Source organism: Myotis lucifugus, unplaced genomic scaffold (genome assembly GCF_000147115.1).
Source record: "Myotis lucifugus unplaced genomic scaffold, Myoluc2.0 scaffold_249, whole genome shotgun sequence".
NCBI lineage: Eukaryota > Metazoa > Chordata > Mammalia > Chiroptera > Vespertilionidae > Myotis > Myotis lucifugus.
This window is the reverse complement of record NW_005871297.1, coordinates 133,633-154,704: the sequence shown is the minus strand read 5'-3', so window position 1 is coordinate 154,704 and position 21,072 is coordinate 133,633. Positions and strand designations below refer to the sequence as shown.

General features: G+C 43.2%; 1 protein-coding gene and 1 pseudogene across 1 annotated transcript in view; one reads left to right on the top strand and one right to left on the bottom strand.

Annotated features, from left to right (window-relative positions):
- FRMD4A (FERM domain containing 4A) overlaps positions 1–21,072 on the top strand; it is a 227,838-nt gene that overhangs the window by 178,856 nt on the left and 27,910 nt on the right. Inside the window, 1 exon segment of the mRNA XM_023762528.1 lies at positions 19,269–19,402. Coding sequence (XP_023618296.1) covers positions 19,269–19,402 — 134 coding nt within the window.
- LOC111827928 lies at positions 10,211–16,795 on the bottom strand (annotated as a pseudogene).

The window sequence follows — 21,072 nt, the reverse complement described above, 5'->3', positions numbered from 1 at the left end:
GGGAACTGGATGGGTGTTTTCCTCTCTCCACCCCATTTCTTGAAATCTAAAAGGATCACAGAGGAGAAAAATGGAATAACAAACAGAGAAAATGACACTGATTTGTTGTTCATAGCTCCTCTGAAAGTGGGAGAGAGCGCGTGTGGGATGGTCCTCAGCACCGTTCCGGGGACCTGCCGGCACAGAACAGTTCGGATTTCAGTGGGAGTGCAGCCGCCAAGGGCGATGAGCTGTTGTTCTCAGCCACCAACTCGCTTAGGAAATACCCAGTGTTCTGCAGGCCCACGTGCCTCATTGCAATAACCACCCAAACACAAAATATGTCTGTGCGTCCTTTCTTAAATAAATGGGACAAAAGACTGAGGTAGCCTTTTTTAAAAGAAATGTAGAGGCATAAGTCACCCATTCCCTCCCAAAATCACACATGTTGTAACTATAAACAGGAATGCGATGGCAGTTGAGTTACCTTCACTGTGATCAGCAGGATTGTAAAGAATGTGGTGATGATGCGGGTTTTAAAAAACACACACATAACCTGCGGTCTGCTCTTACCCCTCAGCTCTGATATTTTCCGTTCTGGAAAAGCCGTGTTGTGCTAGGCCTGGGGCATCGCTTCACCTGGGGTCAGTCCCCATGCATTACTCACCACCTCACACATTCTCATTCTCTGAATGCTAGCACTTCCTCCCATTGTGAGGAAGTTTATTAATAACTAATGTAACAATGAGGATGCCAGCTATCTCATCTCTCCATACAGACAAGTGGTCTGATCGGCGCCTGCCAGCTTTATGGCCGTGGCTTTGTTCTGCTCAAAACACACTGCCTTATGCTGGTATCAGTCATGTGGTTTTTGGTGTGTTGTTGTTCTCTTTGTCTTCATCCTTTCTTTTTTTGTTCTCACTTTACCCCCTCCTGCATCTCTGTCCAGCATCTCCACATTCTCTGTTATGTAGCAGCTGCCTGTCCCCATAGGTCTAATGACAGCAGGATGCCAAGGGCTTTCATTTTGGACCTGACCTCCGGGCTCTGCAGATGGGCACAGCCCTGCAGCCACAGCCAAGGGCGTGTTCACGCTGGACCGTGCCACCAGTGAGGGCTGTGAAATCTCCTTCTGTGGGATGGATGTTTCTGGACTTGTTAGAGCAGGACAGGCCTGAGTCAAAATTGAGATGATAAAATGTTTGTTCCTTTCTACTCTCATATTGGGGAAATAAAACCCACTAAAGTAGTTTAGACTGATGTATTTATGCCTTCAGGTATTCCTAGTAAAGGAGTATTTGCCTACTAAAGAGAACCGAACAGAATGGCAATTTGTAACCTAAATGAATGATTTTCCAATGATGAAATTTTAAACACTGAAAAAGAAATACCACATCAGCTCTCACAGGCGTTGCTTTGTTCCCGTGTAGGCCAGCCCTCTCAGTATTGCAATAGAATAACAGTCTCGGAGCCAGAAAGATAAGCCCCTCATTTCACAGTTTAAGAAATGGAAACCGTATGAGTTACTCATAAATAGTAGTTTCAACTAGGTATTTTACCAGATGCTGCTGCTAATTTTTATGATCAACTATTCAATTTCTTCTCTCTCTCTTTTTCTCCCTCCCCCCCCCCGCCTCTTCTCCCCCCTTCTCTCTCTGCCCTCTCTCATATTATAGTTGTGCTCTTCACCCTGTGGTGAAGGTGCCCGGAGCCCTGGCATCTGGCCACGTGAGAAAGCCATCCCAGACACTCTAGCTACCATCAAAGGTGCTTACCTTTCAAAGATCTTCCATTTCTACTGTTTCAAAGGAACTGTTTTATTTTTACAATTTCTGACCCTGATGACAAGTGTGCCAAGCATGCAGTTTTCATGCTAAAAATCACATTTATTCTCTGAACCCATCTCCAGGGACCACGTGTGTACCTTGAAATCTGCGGTGTGCCATTGTTTCATACTGTCTCCCAGGACATCTTTCAAGTAAGGGATTCGTAATTGAGGATGTGTATGGCAAATAAATATCTCTTCGTCACATAGGAGAATTCAGACCCTTCCTGCACATTCACTCCTGGGTGTCTGCCAAAACTTATCCTGACGACTTTTACAGATCTGCCGGGAATGTGCCTTCTTTATTTTATTATTTTCCCTGAAGGCCTATACAGATTGTCATTTCCTTCACTTACTTTCAGGACAACAGACTTCTTTCCTCTTTGGGGCGTGGTTTGTTTCAATTTCCCCTCCTCTCAGAGAAAAAAGCGCCCCTTCTTTCTTCTGAGATCAGTGGGCGGGTCATCAGTATTCCAGCTGTGTGACCACAGAGTGCCACGCTCCTGAGAACATGCTCTTCCTAGGATGCATGCTCATATCCTGCGCTGGAGTAGTCAGGGGCTTTTGAAAGATTGGAGCAGATTCTCCCTCACAGCTGAACAAGGATATCCTGGAGGAGAGGAGATTGTGTGTGTGTGTGTGTGCACCCTCCCCCCATACACATACCATACACACGTCCTGCCCAGGGAGCTGGCTGCCCACTGGGGGAAGTCTGGAGTTCCCCAGCTGGATGGGGCAGTTTCTCCGGAAACTGCCAGAGGTAGCACAACAGGTTTCACCATATCTTCACCAATAAAACCTCCACAGCACCGGGCACTCACTCAAAAGATTCCCAGATACCCACTGAAAATGACCTCTGACCTAGAGCACGTCACCCAGACTCTCCTGGCCCTGTTTGATAGAACTTACCTTCTTTGAGATCAGATCTTTTTCTCCTCTTCTCCGGCCAGATTATTGGTGGCCTATTTCTATAAAATCCTTTGGATTTTGATTGAAGCATAATAAAGTAGCCAAAAACACACACAAGATTATATTTTCAGCCTAATATCATTCAGATTGGTAGTTACTGTGCCATAACTGGGGTGGAGGGGCTCACTAGAGAACTGATCTGACGCTTAGTTTTCCTGCTGGTGAAGCACAGGGAGCACCTCACCTGTGCAGACCAGACTAGGGTGACCGCCAGCTCCCAGGTTGTCTAATTGGTACCAGCCTGGGGTTCCTTCCCTGTGTGGCAGCTGTTGCCTCTCGCCTTCCCGGGGCTTCTCTCCTGCCTCCCCGATGTGGGCAGCTTTTCATGTTAGGACAGGACTCTCAAGGCTGGGATCCGGTCTAGTTATCGGTCTCCCACCCACCTGCACACGAAGGTGCTCCAGAGACATGTTTCATTGGCATGTCTGAAGAACCTCCCTGGTTCTACCTCCTCCTTCCTTCTCTCTCTGCATGTCCATCCGCACAATACGTGGGAGGGGTCGGCGCTGGACATGCAGGAGTGACTGCACACTGCACCATTTACTACGGTGACTCAGCAGTCACCAAAACAGGAAGTTCCTACCCTTGTGGTGTTTCCATTCTAGGGGCAATATAACCCACACAGAGCCCAGTCGGAATCCCAGCTCTGCCTTCCTACTTCCCGGTGACTTCTATGAAAACAGGGACTCTATGTTTATGACAATTAAATGAAGTGGAACATGTGGGAAGCTCCTGTAAGGAATTCTGTAAAAATCCACTTGCTTTTTTCCTTTCTGCTCACTAGTTGTCTGAATGTATGCAGCCAAGAACACTATTTAATACAAATAACTACGAATATTCACGTAGCACCTATGTTCTGAACTCTGTTCTAAGCATCTGTCAAGTATTATCTCATCCAATTCTCCCAACCTTTGAAGAAGCCCTGTTTTTATTCCCATATTACAGGAGAGGATACTGAGACTTAGATCATGTAACATTACCAGGCCCTTCAGCTAGTAAGTCGTGGAGCTGGGACATAAGCCCAGACCTGTTCCCTCTAAACTGCTAGACTGTGGACTTCAGCCTCAGGAAGCCACAGGATCAAGGTATGTTTTCCAAACCATATTTAGGTCACTCTTTCCTATACACTTGGTACTGCTCTAAACTTCTATTAACAACTAGAAAGTATTTATGTATTACTTATATCTCCCAAAAATATTCAAATCACCTCTGATGTTCTTTGCCTCCTGACCCATTCATTATGGGTAGACAGCCCTTTTGAAGTAACTTGGCCACTGTTTGGTCAGTTCATAAGCTTTGAGATCCCACTCCTGACTCCAGTAGAGTTTTCTGTCTTCCTACTTTTATAGTCCCAAAGGCAGCTCCGATTAATCTGTTTAGCATACAAGTATTTGCTTTGGACTGTTGATAAGATGATGAAATAAATTCTTTAGGTGCTGGTTGATCATTAGACATTCCCTTCCAATTTGAGGCAAATTGTCGCAGTCACTGGGGAAGGACCGGAGTTGGCAGGATGCCTGTCTTTTCTAGAGGCGGGAATCGTAAGGGAAAGAGGGAAGGTGGCACTGGATGTGAGGATACTTTTGTACAAGCTGCAAAAATCACCGCCAGAGGCACGAGGGAACTGCCTAAGTAAGTGGTTTATTAAGTAATAGATTCTTCAGGTTTGGAGGGCTCTTGGAGGTTGGTTAATTGGTCATTTCTAGAAGGGAACATCATGACTACCAGAGTTAGTAACCCGAGGCTTTACACATTCAATAGCAGGTCTGTGATGGAAATCCGGGTCTCTTTCCTGTCCTTCACTGCCCCTTTCAAGGACTATACTTACACTTTTTAATTTCTGAGGGGCTAAATTTATACCCTTGGGGTGTTCTTGCCTATTTGTGTGGGTTAAAATAAGTGTAAATGGATAAATCGTGGTAACAGAGAGTTTCTGTACCTTTAGGCAAGTCTATGTGCTGATTTGAAATGATTTCTGTGTCTAGAATCACTTTGGACATGGTCACAATCCTTTAGTTTGTTAAGATTCCCATAGACCAGAGCCCCTGAGGCCCTTCCCTGATTGGGTGTCTCCTGGAATCACTGTCTCTTCAGGGAATTAGCTGGGAATCTCTGTCTCCTGCTTTCTGTCTAACTTGCTGGCCTCCCTTTAGGATGTCAGCTGTGCCATTCAGGGGATGCCTAGAGGGTTGTTGTGGATGCCGTGGGAATCTCCTCAACATCACAGACCACTTGGGGCTCCTTCTCTGATGCCCTTGGGTTTCTTTCTATGGAACCGTTACTGAGGCATCATTGTCGCTAGGAACTTGGCCACTTCTCCTCATGATTGGCATATTTGCCTGGTTGTGGTAACATCCCACAGGCTTAGATCCCACAAGCTGTGAAATAAAGTCACCTGGAGAACTCAGAGCCCTTGTCCAAGAGCAGGGGATTTTCCTTTAGAGAAACAGAGGCACTGGGAACCTCTTTCAGATGCAATCTGACATAAACCTGAATGCATATCTCCTTGAGCAATGGTGAAGAGGTGGTCTCAATGATTTCTCTCTCTAATTCTATGGTGTGTGTGTGTGTGTGTGTGTGTGTGTGTGTGTGTATGTGTGTGATGTACATGTAGGGATATATATGCACTCACTCATGTTAAATCTTCACCCAAGGTTGAGGAGTTACCTATTTATTCCAGGCACACACAGTGGTGTCATGTGCATTATTTCACTTAGTCTTTACAACAGATTAAGGAGGGCAGGACAGTATCCCAAGGTCACACATCTAGTAAGTGGTTTAGAGTTCATCAAACTCAGAACTGTCTGACCCTCCACTCAGGTATCGTTATGGCTAAAATGGAAATCCACATGGCCAGGCCAGGCTGGCTCAGTTTGCAGAGATTTAACTTGGTGCCCTGCACCACATTTCTCGTGAAGCCATATCCAGAATAAAGGAGTAAAAGAGCTAGACTTAGTGGTGCCAGACATGAAGAGGGCCTCTTGAGCCATCTAGTCTGTCTTATGTGGGTTGGGTATTTAGGTTAATTATTATGAATAAAATAATTTAGGTAGTGCTAATGAGCCCTATAACTCAAGACCAAAGCTTAACTAATCCCACAACTGGAGACAAAATGATCTAAAAACATTGTGCTTTACCTCCCAGAGTTTAATGTTGTGTGACTTTTGCCATCCTTGAACAGATTAATTCTTATATTTGACTGCATCCAGCATCATTTCCTATGGAGAGGCTAGGCAGGGGTGAAAGGGGAAAACAATGAAGTTTTCACGTGAGCTAGAGATCCTTTCATCTTTCTTGGACCCAAGTTTCCCCAGGCCTGTTTTTTCAGTCCAAAGTATGACTTCCTTCCAGTATTAGTTTACATTCTTATTAATTCTTCAGATGATAGAACAGAGCATACCTCATAAGTAGTTCCTGTGTTCTCAAATGTAATTGGTGACTATGACGACGAGAACCAGAGAAGATTCAAAGTGACTTAGTATGTGATATTAGATGGATGTAAACTTGGAGATAGTACTGATAGCATGGGGTAATGGACTTAAGGAAGGAGAGCACTTGAACTGAACCATTCAAAAAGGGGAGCCTGTCTGGCTGTGTGTTGCATGAACATAACACCATGTGAATTTAGTGTCTAAGAACCATGAGGTAATGGAGACTTCCTAAGAGGCACACTTTTGTTCAGGATTGCTGTTGAGTTTGGAAACCTGTGATTGAAGCATGACAAAATCCAAAGAAGAGGTACCAAAATGATTAAAGGTTTGGAAGGTAGGCACTATAAAGAAACGACTTACAGGTACTAGATTTCTTTACCAAGATGAGGTACAACTTGACTAGAGCATCCAAGTGTGACTGACAACATTTGTTTGTTTGTTTATTCCAGTTAATACTTACCAGCCACTGTGGAGGCATAAAGATGATACTTTCCTGCAGTTACATATTTTCTCTATTTCACACTAGAATGGGGTGAGGGAGAAAAAAAGCCCAAATTGGAGTCAAAATATACTGATACTGATTGTTTTCTTCGTGTTGAGTTGTATGTATATTTTCAATATTAATCCCTTATCATTGATGAAAACCTTCTTCCATTCAGTAGGCTGTCTTTTTGTTTTATTAATGGTTACCTTTGCTGTGCAAAAACTCTTTAGTTAAATGGAGTCCCACTTGTTTATTTTTCCTTTTTTTCCTTTGCCTAAAGAGACATATTGAAAAAACAATTACCAAGAACAATATCTAACTTCTACTACCTATGTTTGGTTCTAGGAGTTTTATGGTTTCACGTCTTACATTTGTTTTTAATCAATTTTGAATTTATTCTTGTATATGGTGTAAAAGAGTGGTCTATTTTTTGCATGTATCTGTCCATTTTTCCCAAAACTATTTATTGGAGACACTATCTTTATCCCATTGTATATTCTTGCCTCCTTTGCCATGGATTAACTGACCATATGGTTGTGGATTTATTTCTGAGCTTCATATTCTATTTCATTGATTTATGTGTCTGTTTTTATGCCAGTACCATACTGTTTTGATTACTATAGCCTTGTACTATAACTTAATATCAGGTAGCATAATACCTCCAACTTTATTGTTCTTTCTCAAGATTGCTATGCCTATTCAGGGTCTTTTGTGGTTCCATGTAAATTTTAGGAATATTTGTTCTAGTTCTGTGAGAAACACCATTGATATTTTGGTAGGAATTGCATTGAATCTATAAATTGCTTTGGGTAGTGTGGACATTTAAACAATGTTAATTCTTTCTATCCATGATCATGATATATGATTACATTCATTTGACTCTTCTTGTTTTCTTCTTCAATGTCTTATTTTATGAGGACAGGTCTTTTACCTCCTTGTTAAATTTCTTGGGTATGTTATTTTATTTTGATGCAATTATAAATGGCATTGTTTTCTTAATTTCTCTTTCTGATAGTTCATTATTGGAGTATAAAAAGACAACCAATTTCTGAATATTAACTATGTATTCTACCTTGCTGAATTCATTTATCAGTTCTAATAGTCTTTTAGTGGAATCTTTAGGGTTCTCTCTGTATAGTATCATATCATCTGCAAATGACAGATTTACTTCTTTCCAATTTGGATGCCCTTTATTTCTTTTTCTTGTCTGATTGCTGTGGCTAGGACTTCCAATAATATGTTCAACAAAACGGTGAAGGGTAGATATCTTTGTCTTGTTCAAGATCTTAAAGAAAAATCCTTCACCTTTTCACTACTGAGTATGATGTTAGCTGTGGGTTTGTCATATATGCCCTTTATTATGTTATGGTCCCTCTGTCTTCACCTTGATGAGAGTTTTTATCATGAATGGGTGTAAGATTTTGTCAATACTTTTTCTGCATCTATTGATATTGTCATTTTTGTTCATGTGGTACATTACATTTATTGATTTGTGAATATTGTACCAACCTTGCGTACCAGGAACAAATCCCACTGATCATGGTATATGATCTTTTAATATATTGTTGAATTCAGCTTGCTAATATTTAGTTAAGGATTTTTACATCTATGTTCATCCTTGATTTGGCCTATAATTTTCTTTCTTTGTAGTGTCTTCATCTGTTTTTTTTTTAAATTTATCTTTATTGTTGAAAGTATTACAGATATCCCCTTTTTCCCCCATTGACCCCTTCTAGCCCACATCCACCCCCACCCCAGGCCTTCACCACACTATTTTCTGTGCCCATAGGTTATACATATGTGCATACAAGTTATTTGGTTAATCTCTTCCCACCCACCCCCATCTTCCCTCTGAGATTCCACAGTCTCTTCCATGCTTCTATATATCTGGATCTATTCTGTTCATCAGTTTATTTTGTTCCTTAGATTCCACATATGAGTAGATCATATCATACTTGTCTCTCTCTGACTGGCTTATTTCATTTAGCATAATACTTTCCATGCTGTCTCAAAGGGTAAGACATCCTTCTTTTTTACTGCTGCATAGTATTCCATGGTGTAAATGTACCATGGCTTTTTATCTACTCATCTACTGATGGGCACGTGGGCTGTTTCCAGACCTTAGCATTTATAAATTGCTATAAACATAAGGGTGTATTTATTCTTTCTTATTGGTGTTTTGGGTTTCTTAGGATATATTTCTAGAAGTGGGATTACTGGGTCAAATGGCAGTTCCATTTTTAATTTTTTGATGAAACTCCATACTGTTTTCCATAATGGCTGCACCAGTCTGCATTCCCACCAGCAGTGTACTGGGGTTCCCTTTTTCTCCACATCCTTGCCAGCGCTTATCATTTGTTGATGTGTTGATGGTAGCCATTCTGACAGGTGTGAGGTGATACCTCACAGTGATTTTAATTTGTATCTCTCTGGTGATTAATGACTTTGAGCATTTTTTTTATATGTCTCTTAGGAAACTCTGTGTCCCCTTTGGAAAAGTGTCTATTTAGGTTTTTTTGCCCATTTTTTAATTGGATTGTTTGTCTTCCTTTTATTAAGTTGTATGAGTTTCTTATATATTTTGGATATTAACCCCTTATCAGATGTATCATTGCTAAATATCTTCTTCCTTTTCATTGTATTAATGGTTTCTTTTGCTGTGCAAAAGCTTTTTATTTTATTTTTTAATTTTTTTCATGCGGCCCAAAGGGGCAAGAAGAGAGTTTAATCAGGGGAGGGAGGATCTGCCAGAATAAGAAAAGGTACAGGGAGCAGGTGGGAAGCCAGAGTGGGTGGGAAGACCCAACCAGGAGTCTGAGAGGACTCACCTGTCCACCTCTGGCACAGGCACTGCACTGACAGGCAAGGGGAACAGTGGCCTCTCTCAGCTGGGCAGGTTTGAAGTAGCCCCTGTGGTCAGAGGTTGCCTGGCTTTCTGGCTCTAGCTCCTAGGCATGGCTGGTAGCCATGTTCAACCCTGGTCCCCATCCAGTGCTGGGTGGCCATTTTTAGGCAGAGCTTAGGAAGCTGGCCACCACTTCTCCTGGACCCAAGGAGGCTTGAGAATCAGAGGGCAAGGGAGACGAACTGGAGTCTGAAACGTCCCTCCATCCCGTGGGGTGGCTTGGGGGAGGAACAGTAGTCCCCTTCTGGCTCCAGGCCTGCCCAGACCCACAATGATCAATAAGGTACAATTACTGGGACCCGTCACAGCCACTGGAGTGTGGGTTGTTTGTTAAAAAAAAAAAGACAAAAAGGTTACAGTTTCTACAAGCACAGAGTTAAAGTTTCAAGATATTTTAAAAAATCTGTGCCAGCCCGGGGACTGAACAGCAGAAGCCAGCCTGACCAGGCGCGTGTGGCCTTGGGGCAGGTCCACTGCTGCATTGTTGCTAGCTAGCACGCACACCACCACCTCCCACATCCAATGCCCACCCCACTCCAGGTCCCCTCCTCCGCTTCCTCTGCTGCTCTGAGAAGTGACTCCGGGATGCATTCGCAGAGACACGGATCTATGGGGAAGGCCACGAGATCCAGCCAGATGTTTAAAAATTCTTGAGGAACTCCTCAGCCACAATGCTGGCATGGGTGTTGACCGACAGCTTCGTCTCCCTGATCTATTTGTCGATCTTTTCCATGAAGTGGATTACAGAGTCCAACAACTTATGTTTATATATCTGCTCTGTGTGGAAGCTGGTGATCAGAAAACTGATGTCATACCCTCCACTGGTTTCCTTGGAAGAATAAAGAAATTCTCTGCTCGCTTCACCATGAAGCACATGAACTTGTGGCATAAAATCTCAATCTCATCAGCCTGTTTCACAGCAATGCTGACCTACACAGAGCTGATGGAGCCCTCAATCAGAATCTTTTCCTCCTCATTCCTGCTGATGGTCACAGGCTAAAACAGGAGCTCTTTGCTACTCCTGACCTCCACCTTGGGCTTGTAGTGTCTTTCCACAACCTGGGAAGAGGAGTTCTCCTGCAGTGTGCCTGCACAGCACTCAGGTAGGGCTGAGAGTTCAGTCATCCCGGGCACTGGCTGGGCCAGAAAGCAGAGGTGCAGCAGTGGCTTTTTATTTTGATGTAGTTCCATTTGGGGAAATTGAACTGGAATGTGTTGTTTACCTCTGGACAGGATGCAAAGGTAATTACCCAGGTTCTTGTCCAGGTGGATTCGAAAAATGAAGCCATGGACAAAAGGTGGTATAGGAAAAGGTGGGAATGTATTGGGAAACAAGCAGACTCTCACGTGGGTAGGGGGAGGGAGACCCAATAAGTCCCTCTTTTCTAAGGTTTATAAAGGCTGCAGTTCTTTGTGTCCTGATATCCCCTCTGATTGGTCACTATAGCAGCTTCAGAGCTTGAACCCCACGTGGGGTTCCCTCTTTTTCTCTCTTTTGTTTTTCTATTCCCTGTGGCCTTCCTCTTTATTCTGTGAATGAGTAGCTTCCTCTCCCTTCTTTCTGTAAATGTATCCTTTTGGCAGCTCCCAGCCCCTTGTTCTGTGCATGTATGCCTTCTGGCAGCTCCCAGCTTTGCAGCCCCGTGGTTCTCCCCCATGGGCCCCCTAATTCCTGACACTTCCTAAACCTGCCTATTTTACCCCTAAAAACTCTTTTCACTAGATGTATCAGCAAACATATTGCTATGAGAGAGATCTGAGATTTTGCTGCCTATAGTTTCTTCTAGGATTTTTATGGTTTCACAAGTTACATTTAAGTCTTTTATCCATTTTGAGTTTATTCTTGTGTATGGTGTAAGTTGGTGGTCTGGTATCAGTTTATTTTTGCATGTATCTGTCCAATTTTCTCAACACCATTTATTGAAGAGACTGTCCTTACTCCATTGTATGCTCTTGCCTCCTTTGTCAAATATTAATTAGCTTAATGGCTTGAATCTCTGTTCTGTTCCATTGATCTATATGCCTGTTCTTGTGCCAGTACCATGCTGTTTGAGTTCAGTGACTTTGTAGTATGACTTGATATCCAGCATTGTGAACCCTCCAACTTTGTTCTTCTTTGTCCAGATTGATGTGGCTATTCGGGGTCTTTTTGGTTCCATATACATTTTTCGGGTATTTGTTCTAGATCTATAAAATATGTTGTTGGCATTTTAATAGGGATTACATTGAATCTATAGATTGCTTTGGGTAGTATGCACATTTTAATGATGTTAATTCTAGAAATCCATGAACATGATATATATTCTTCCACTTGTTTATATCTTCCTCTCTCTTTTTTCAACATCCTGCAGTTTTCTGAGTACTGGTCTTTTAACTCTTTGTTTTCTTGATATCTTTTAAGTGTATTCCTAAGTAACTTAATTTTTTTTTTGCAATGGTAAATGGCATTGTTATTTTTGTTTGTTTGTTTGTTTTGTTTTAGTTTCTCTTTCTCAGAATTCATTATTAGTGTATAAAAATGCCATCAGTTTCTGGGTGTTAATTTTGTATCCTGCTACATTGCCAAATTCTTTTATTACACCTAGTAGCTTTTTGGTGAAGTCCTTAGGGTTTTCTATGTACAATATCATGTCATCTGCGAATAATGATAGTTTTTCTGCTTTCCAATTTGGATGCCTTTTATGTTTTCTTCTTGTCTGAAAGCTGTGGCTAAAGCTTCTTGTATGATGTTGAATAAAAGTGGTGAAAGTGGACATCCCTGTCTTGTTCCTGTTCTTAGGAAAAATGGTTTTAGATTTTGCCCATTGAGTATGATGTTGGCTGTGGGTTTGTCATATATGGCCTTTATCATGTTGAGATATACTCCCTCTATTCCCACTTTGCTGAGATTTTTTATCAAAAATGGGTGTTCTTCCCCTAAATTTTTTGAACATCCTTATAAACATTGTTTTGAACTCTGTATCTGGTAGATTGATTCTTCCATTTCATTTAGTTCTTTCTCTGGGGATTTCTCCTGTTCCTTCATTTGGGTGTGTTTCTTTTTCTGCCCACTTTGGATGCCTTTCTGTAAATGTTTCCACATATTAAGTAGATCTACTGTGCCTCCCAGTCTTGGTAGGTGGTCTTATGTCGTAGGTATCTTGTGAAGGTTAGTGACACAGTCTCCCTGTTCACCTAAGCCAAGTACATCAGGAATGTCCCTTTGTGGGTCATGTGAGACCTCCTGTGGTAGTTGAATCTTGATTGCTGTTGGCCATCCATGGGTGGCATTGACCCTCAGGCTGGCTGATTGTGGAGATCGATCCTGACCACAGTTTATGAGCTGCTGTGCAGGGCCTGATGCAACAAAGTGGAATTTGCCCCAGCAGGGTCCAGTGCCTTTTGAGCTCTTCCTTTTGGTGTGCTGCTTGTGGAGCTAATGGATTGTGCTCTGATATGGTCTGAATCCAGCTACTGTGTTTATTGGTTCTGGGGCTTTTTGGAGGGACTCCAGTGCAGGTCAGTGTAAGGCATTGCCTATTGCAGGCCCGGGACTACCTGTTTGGAATTACAAAGTGACCCACAGTTTTGTTGCTGCCTCTGCTAGGACTGGGTATCTGTGGAAGGGGCCAAGCTACACACCAAGGCAAGCTGACACCAGATCAGAGCCCAGGAACAGATCAACAAAATGTCCAAGTCACCTTGATATCCGCCTCCACTTGCCCACTGCCTGTTAGGCTCAGTCATTGAGAGAGCCTCTGGCCATAGGCAAGTTGCATGAGTAGGTTTTCAGTGACACACAGGTAGGTGTGAGTGGTGTTCACCAGATTCATACAGATTCAAACTCAGTGCTAGTGGTGGGTCTGAGGTCACTTAGCAAAAGTCTCAGGGTACACCAAAATCGGGTGCCCACAGACTTTTGTGGTAGGTTGGAGTGTCAGGGAATTGTCAGGATGAGGCCAGCTAATTAAGATTTGGCAGTGTGAAGGGAGTGCTCTGCACAAGAACAACATCCCCTGTGGGGCCTGTTATGGAAAAATGGTTCCTGCCCTAGAGCCACACAACTCAGTCTTCCTGCGAATCTGCCTCGGCCTCCTTGTGAGCCTTCCAACAGAGTCTGCACCAAGGGCCCAGGCTGGCCAGAGCCAGCTTTCTCCAGCGCAGGTCATGAGCTCATTAGGATGGGACCACCAATATTCGAACATGGGGCTGGTGGATCTCCCATGGGGGACAGTCAGGGCCTATAATGGTGGGAGGTGGGTTGGGTATGGCCCCCCACTCCAGAGCCACAGAAGTCAATCTCTGACATCCCTGAGTTCTCTCTCAAGAGTCCTCGAAAAAAGTCTACACCATGGGCTCTGCAGCAGCTGACTCCTCCCTCAGGGTATGAGCTCTGCAGGTTGGGTGGCAGGGAATTGGGAGGGTGGGTTTAGTGCATTCCTTCAGGCTGAAGCAGTATGGAGGTGCGTGCTCAACCAAGGAAAGATAGCAACTGTGGAAAGTATAGGAAGGGACTGAGCACGGGGACCCAGCCCTAGCCTTTCAGCTCTCACCCTGGAGCCACACAACCCAGTCTGTACTTATACAGCTCTGGTTCACTTTGTTCTGCTCTTGCTGGCCCTTTAAGGAGGAATCTGGGTTTCTAGAAGACTGCTGTTTCTCTTTGGGGGATAGAATCCCCACTGATTTTCTCAGCCAGATATTATGTGGACTTCTCTTCCTGGCTGGTGCTCTGGGCTGGGGAGCCTGGAGCAGGATGGAGATTCCATGCTCCTCAGGAGGGATTCTGGCAGCTGAGATATCTGTCCATGTTCTCAACCACCACACTTGGGTTTGAGGCCAGTCCTTTTCCTGTCTCTTCCCTTCCTACAAGTAACGATGTGTCTTCTTCTGTAAAACCTTGGTTATAAAACTTTTGTTTAGGCCCTAGCCAGATAGCTCAGTTGCTTAGAGTGCCGTCCTGATATGCCAAGGATATGGGTTTGATCCCCAGTCAGGGCACATACAAGAAAAAACCAATTATACATAAATATGTGAGACAACAAATCAATCTCTCTCTCTCTCTCTCTCTCTCTCTCTCTCTCTCTCTCTCTCTCTTTCTCTCCCCCTCCCTCCCTCCCTCCCTTCTTTTTTCTTTCTAAAATAAAAAATAATTAGTGTAGTTATTGCCATTTTATTCATTGTTTTCTGATTATTTTATTTCTTCTCTGTTCCTTTCTTATTCAGTTACTCTTCAGTTGGTTATTCAGGTTGATTGTTCTATAATTTATTTATAATTCCAATTTGGACCTGGGAGGAGGTGGGTGTAACTTCTACCTACTCCACTGCCATCTTTTTTATTTATTTTTTTTTTTTATTTATTTTTTTTTTCGCTTAAAGTATTACAAAGGGTATTACATAAGTGTCCTTTTTTTTCCCCCCCGCCCTTGACACACCCCTACCCTCCCTTACCCCCCAGTGTCTTATGTCCATTAGTTATGCTTATATGCATGCATACAAGTCCTTCGGTTGATCTCTTACTCCCCTCCCTCCTGCCCCCCAACTCTCTCTGGCCTTCCCACTGCAGTTTGGCAATCAGTTTGAGGCAGCTCTGCCTCTGTATCTATTATTGTTCAAAAGTTTGTAATGGTCTTTATTATCCATGAATGAGTGAGATCATGTGGTATTTTTCCTTCATTGACTGGCTTGTTTCACTTAGCATAATGGTCTCCAGTTCCAACCACTTGATGTGATTTCGGTATTCTTAAATTTAATGAGACTTGTTTTGTGGCATAATATCGGGTCTATCTGGAAAATGTTCCATGTGCTTTTTAAAAGTGTATATTCTGCTGCTTTGGGCTTAAATGTCCTAAAAATATCAAATTGTCCAATGTGTCACTTAAGGCCACTGTTTCCTTTTTATTTTCTGTCTGAATGATCTATGCATTTATGTTGAAGGGGTGTTACAGTTCTGTGAGGGAAAAAGATCCCTGCCACACAACTCAGTCTCTCCCAGAGTCTTCCCATATTATGACTGTACTACTGCTGATTTCTCCCTTTATGTTTGTTGATATTTGCTTTATATATTTAGGCGTTCCTATGTTGGATATGTAGATGTTTACAAGGGTTAAATCCTCTTATTGTAATGATACCTTTATCATTATGAAATGTCCTTCTTTGTCTGTTATTACAGCTCTTGTTTTAAAGTCTATTTTGTCTGAGATAAGTATTACTACCCTATCTTTATTTTTTCAGTTTGCACAAAATATCTTTTTCTATTCCTTTACTTTTAATCTCTGTGTGTTTTTCAGTATGAAGTGGCTCTCATAGGCAGCATATGTGCAGGTCTTATTTTTTTATCCATTCAGCTACCCTGTGTCTTTTCACGGAAGCATTTAATCCATATACATTTAAAGTAATTATTGATAGGTGTGCCATTTTATTCATTGTTTTCTGATTATTTTATTTCTTCTTTGTTCCTTTCTTATTCTCTTGCTCTCTTCTCTTGTATGTTGATGACTTTCTATAGTGTTTTGCTTGTTTTCTTTTCTCTTGTATATCTCTCTTGTGGATTTCTGATTTGTGGTTACCATGTGCCTCATATGTACCAAGCTATGTTTACAGCAGTCTATTGTAAGTTGATGGTCACCTATGTAGTAGGTGTCCTGTGAGGCCCAGTGGCACAATTTTCCTGTGCACCTGAGCTAGGTGCTCCAGGAGTGTCCCTTGTGGGGTCTCTTGTTGTAGTTGAACTTTGATTCCTGTTGGCACATCAGTCAGTGGTATTGACCCTCAGGTGGACTGGCTGTGAAGGGACAGCTTGTCCATTGGACAAACTGTCGTACAGGAGCTGACCCCACAGATTGGGAGTTGCTTTAGCAGGGCTCTAGTGCCAGCTGAATCGGCCCTTTGAGTGTGTTTGTGGAGCTGGTGGAGGGGTGCTCTGCTGTGTTCTGCAGCTAGCCACTAGGTATATTGCTCTGGAGTCTCTTGGGAGAGGCTCCAGTGCAGGCCTACATTAGCCACCATTTGTGGCCGGTTTAGGGCCACCTGGTGGAGCTACAAAGTTATCTGCAGTTGATTGCTTCTTGTGTTGGACTTGGAGGCACTTGGGAGTGGCTATGCTGTGAACCAAGGCCAGCTGACACTATTGTTTGGATTGGGACCCTTTGGTAGACACCACAATATGAGCTGAGGCCAGCTGCCACTTACTTGAAGTTATGTTCCAGGCCTACGTTGGCCATAGCTTATGCCAGGCTTGGGGCTGCTTAGGAAGAGGTACAGGGCACACTGAGACCAGCTGCTTCTTGTTTGGGGTTTGTGAATCTTTGACAGATTTTAAGAAAGTCTTTAGTGTGAGCCAAGGTAGGCTGCTCCTCTGGAAAATCTGCTGGAAGCCACTGGGACCGGGTGTGTGAATTGGGTAGGGTCCCAGGGAATCACCAGGATGGGGCAAACAGTGTTATCCAGATTACTGAAGAGCTCAGATTTGGTACCCACCTGTACCAGTTGGCTGGATTGGGAGAGGTCTCAAAGGAGCAGTGGTGCCTGCCAGCATTTCAGTCTCCATAACTCCAAAACCTGCCTCCATCCTCACCCTGAAGCTAGTCAATTCAGTTCCTCCCTGTACGTCAGTTGCTTTTTGAAATGCTGTCACTGAACTGGAGCCCAGAGTGAGTTTATGAACAAGTTGAGTCTGTGCTCTGGCTCTTTAGGAGGACACTTGGGTCTACAGCAGCCCTCCATCTCACCTGGATCCAATTCCTGCTGCTTTTCACAGACACATGTTGTGGGGAAACCTCTTCCCAGCACTGGTGCCTGGGAGTAGGGAGCCTGGGGCCACTCACTCCTCAGAGAGGACCTCTGCAGCCGATGTCCCTCTCGATTCCTAATCGCCACGAGTGGGTGTGGGACCTGCCTGTTCTGCATTTCCACCCCTTTTACCAATCTCTTTGTGGCTTCTTCTATATATGTTTAGTTATAGGACTTCTATTCAGCTAGTCTTCAGGTGGTTCTTCATGTAGGTTCTGAATTTTGTTTTAATTTTGATGTGGTTGTGGGAGGAGGCAAACACAGCATTTCCATCATCTATCTTGACTGGAAGCCCTCTGAGATGTCTTCTTTACCATTGGGAGAAACTGACCAATTGACTAGGAATTCTGATTAGATTATTCTCATATCTGTTATTCACTGAATTGTTCAAAAATGCTTTACATGGAAATACAGTTGCTAACCCCCCCTTTCCCAAAAGTCCTGCTCGAATTTTTATTGGTATTGCAATGATTCTGTTAATTCCTGAAGTACTGACATCTTTATGGTGTCAAGCTTCGAATCCACAACTACCTACGTCTCTCTATTATTTCAGGTCTGTAATTTATTTTTCAGCAAAAATTTTCATTGTAGAGATCTTGCATATTTTTCATTAGATTCCTCCCTAGGTGTTCGATGTTGTTTGATTCTGTTGCAACTGGCATCATGTGAGACCTTTGAAGGCACACTCAGTATCACCTGTCCGTGTCTAACACTCTGCCCACCATGGGCATGAGAAGCAAAGTAATACTCAACCTTTCCTTTTCCAGGGAGCCAGTGCACCTTGCCTACCCCAGCAAAGTGAAAGGGTATAATAGCTTCACTGCAGGAAATTTCAGAATCCAAACATTGCAGCCAAGAAAGTGTGCTTTCTTCTAACCTACATCTCTCCGGTTGGCATTTCAGCTTATTGTCCTCTAGTTTGGTTCACAGTGTGCCTTCCACAAAGATTTCATATCTATCAGTCTGCTATTTGAATCATCATTCAGCTAGTTCTGCCACATTGTAAAACTATGTGTAGCTCTTATTAAGAGGGAATTTGCTCATGATATAGTATTAAGTTTAAAAACACAATAAAAATCTAATTTTATTTTTTAAATGTATGGCTTAGATAAACAGGTTAAAAGAAAATGTATGACAGTGGTTATCTTTGGGTGCTTAGCTTCTGGACTATTTTGATACATGTCTGCATTTCCAAAATGTTAATGTTAAACGTGCATTTTCTTTGTACTGAGCAAAAAAAATTATACACACACACACACACACACACACACACACTAGTGTATATATATGTCAGCATCTGTTTTATTAATCCTTACCTGAGGATATTTTTTCCATTGAATTTTTAGAGGGAGGGAGAGCGAGAGAAACATTGATTGTTTGCCTCCAGCATGTGCCCTGACTGAGGCACTGACCCTGTGAAACCCGGTACGTGCCCTGGACGGAGATTCGAACCTGGGACCCTTTGATGCACAGGCCGATGCTCTAACCACTGAGAATACCAGCCAAGGCAAACCAACAGCATTTTTGAATGGGAAAAAAAATTAAACTATGTATTAAAATTACTGGCTTGAATTTTACTTTCCCCTTCATTATACAAAGTCTATTAAACATCACTAGTGAAGTTAAAACAGGTATCTGACATATCTTAAGATAATCAAGAAAGTGAAACTTCTTTTCCAGACGTGTAAATTTTCCTGCCAGTGCCTCTGGTCAGCTGTAAAGTCCACTACTTGCTGAGAATTCTCTCCTCACACTTGGAACCTTGCAACACCTGTTTTATTTCACACTTTCTTGATTCCTGGGGCAAATCCCAGGTCCACAGTGTAGGCTCCAGTTAAATTTCTTAGTGGTCCAGATGTGTGTCCCCCGCTGAGCTGGCCTAGTAACCCCACTGTTTATTGACAGGTTCTCAGGAATCGGATAGCTCTCAGTCCGCCAAGAAAGACATGCTGGCTGCCTTGAAGTCCCGGCAGGAAGCGCTGGAGGAAACGCTGCGCCAGCGGCTGGAGGAGCTCAAGAAACTCTGCCTCCGAGAAGCCGTAAGCAGTTACTATTGCTGCCTGGGGAAGTCTGTATTGTCTGAGCCCTCATCCCCTTCACAGACTTACACAGGGGAGTGGGTCACAAAGAGATCATAGGAGGCAAACAAGAGCTTCTGACACACAAACGTTGGAAATAGCCAACCCCTGTCATGTGCCCCATCAGAAACAGAAGTGGTGACGTTCCTGGGACACCAGGGTACCAGTGCAAGCTGAGTCTCAAGTGGGACCTCACTAGAGACCAGTCATGGTAGCACCTGTAAATAATAATGTTTTGCACAGTGCCCCTTAGTTTATAAAGCATTTTCTCATATGTTATTACCTCCTTGACTGGAGTGGTTTGCCACCATTTTCTAAGACTTTGTGCCTGAGTTGACTGTTGTGGCTTTTGTTCCCTTGAGGCTGTTTCAGATACTATATCTTTGGAAATCATGCTGAAAAGCATCACCGGGAAGCAATAAAGAAACAGGATTTCATTTGATATATAATTCCCTTTAAAACTCATCTGATGTGACACTCTTTTTTTAAAAAATATGAAGTCTTAGCCTAGTGATATCTTTAAGTTTTATGCATAGCAACATTCCTCAAGCTCCTGTCTGCACTGGTCTCAGGTTTCATTGGGACTCAGAGGCTGTGACAGGCCACTGTTGTATTTATTTGAATGTCCGCTTCCACCTTCTTTTGTATATTCTGCAGTTCTCTGTTAGCATGTTTGATGAATTGAACTTTTAATGCCATACACCTTACTGTGCATGTGTGTGTGCATGGACATGCGTGTGCATGTGCTTGCACCTGCACAGGATAGTGCGGGAGCCCTCCAGGGAGCCATTGTAGTTCATATAATGTTACACAGAGTGATACTGGTGAACAGTTGAGAATCGGAAGTATAAAGAGGCTCCCAGACTGTATTCCCCTGCCCTCAGTAATAGTGCCTTGCCCCAGGCCAAATGAACCAGGGGCTTAGAATGAAATCACATTACATTTCCACTTGGCTTAATTAGGTACTGGATTGATTGAAACCGGAGCCAACTCAAACCAGACCCACATTAGCACAAACCCACTGCAAATCTTAGGAAAGCACATGCCCGGAGGGAGGGAGGGAGGGGTCCCCAGCAAGCTTTTCCTTGATGTCCCAAGACTCCCAGGGAAAGGTGTGGCTCTTTGGTGATGACCAGCATGTCCTCCTCTGGTTTGCAGCAGCCACCAGCATTTGTATAAAGAATATGCTTAAAAATTTAAAAAGTATGGCTTTGGGTGTCTGCATTTAATAATTTGTAAAGACTTGTTTTGTTTTTAATAGAGACAATGTCCCTAAACCCAGCAGGGAGTCAGCATCAGAAAATTGGAGAAACATGTCAGGGCAGAGTTAGCATGTGTTAAAGAAGGTCTCACCGTGTCTCTTAAAACTAAAAGCAATTATCAGGAAAACAAAGCTTTCACTTCTTACAATGTTGACAGCAGAAAACAGCTTGAGCAGAAGGGATACCCTCTCTGGCCCCGGGCAGATTGCTTTGTGACATCTCCCGTTCTGGTCTCTGGACGCCTCTGTAATCTTGGGCAAAAGAGCCTCTGTCTGTGCCACACACCGTGTCCCTCCGCTCAGGATGTCGGGGAGCAGTTTGTCCCCTGGGGAGCTAGCGGGGCAGCCAGAATGGGGTGGAGCAGACACA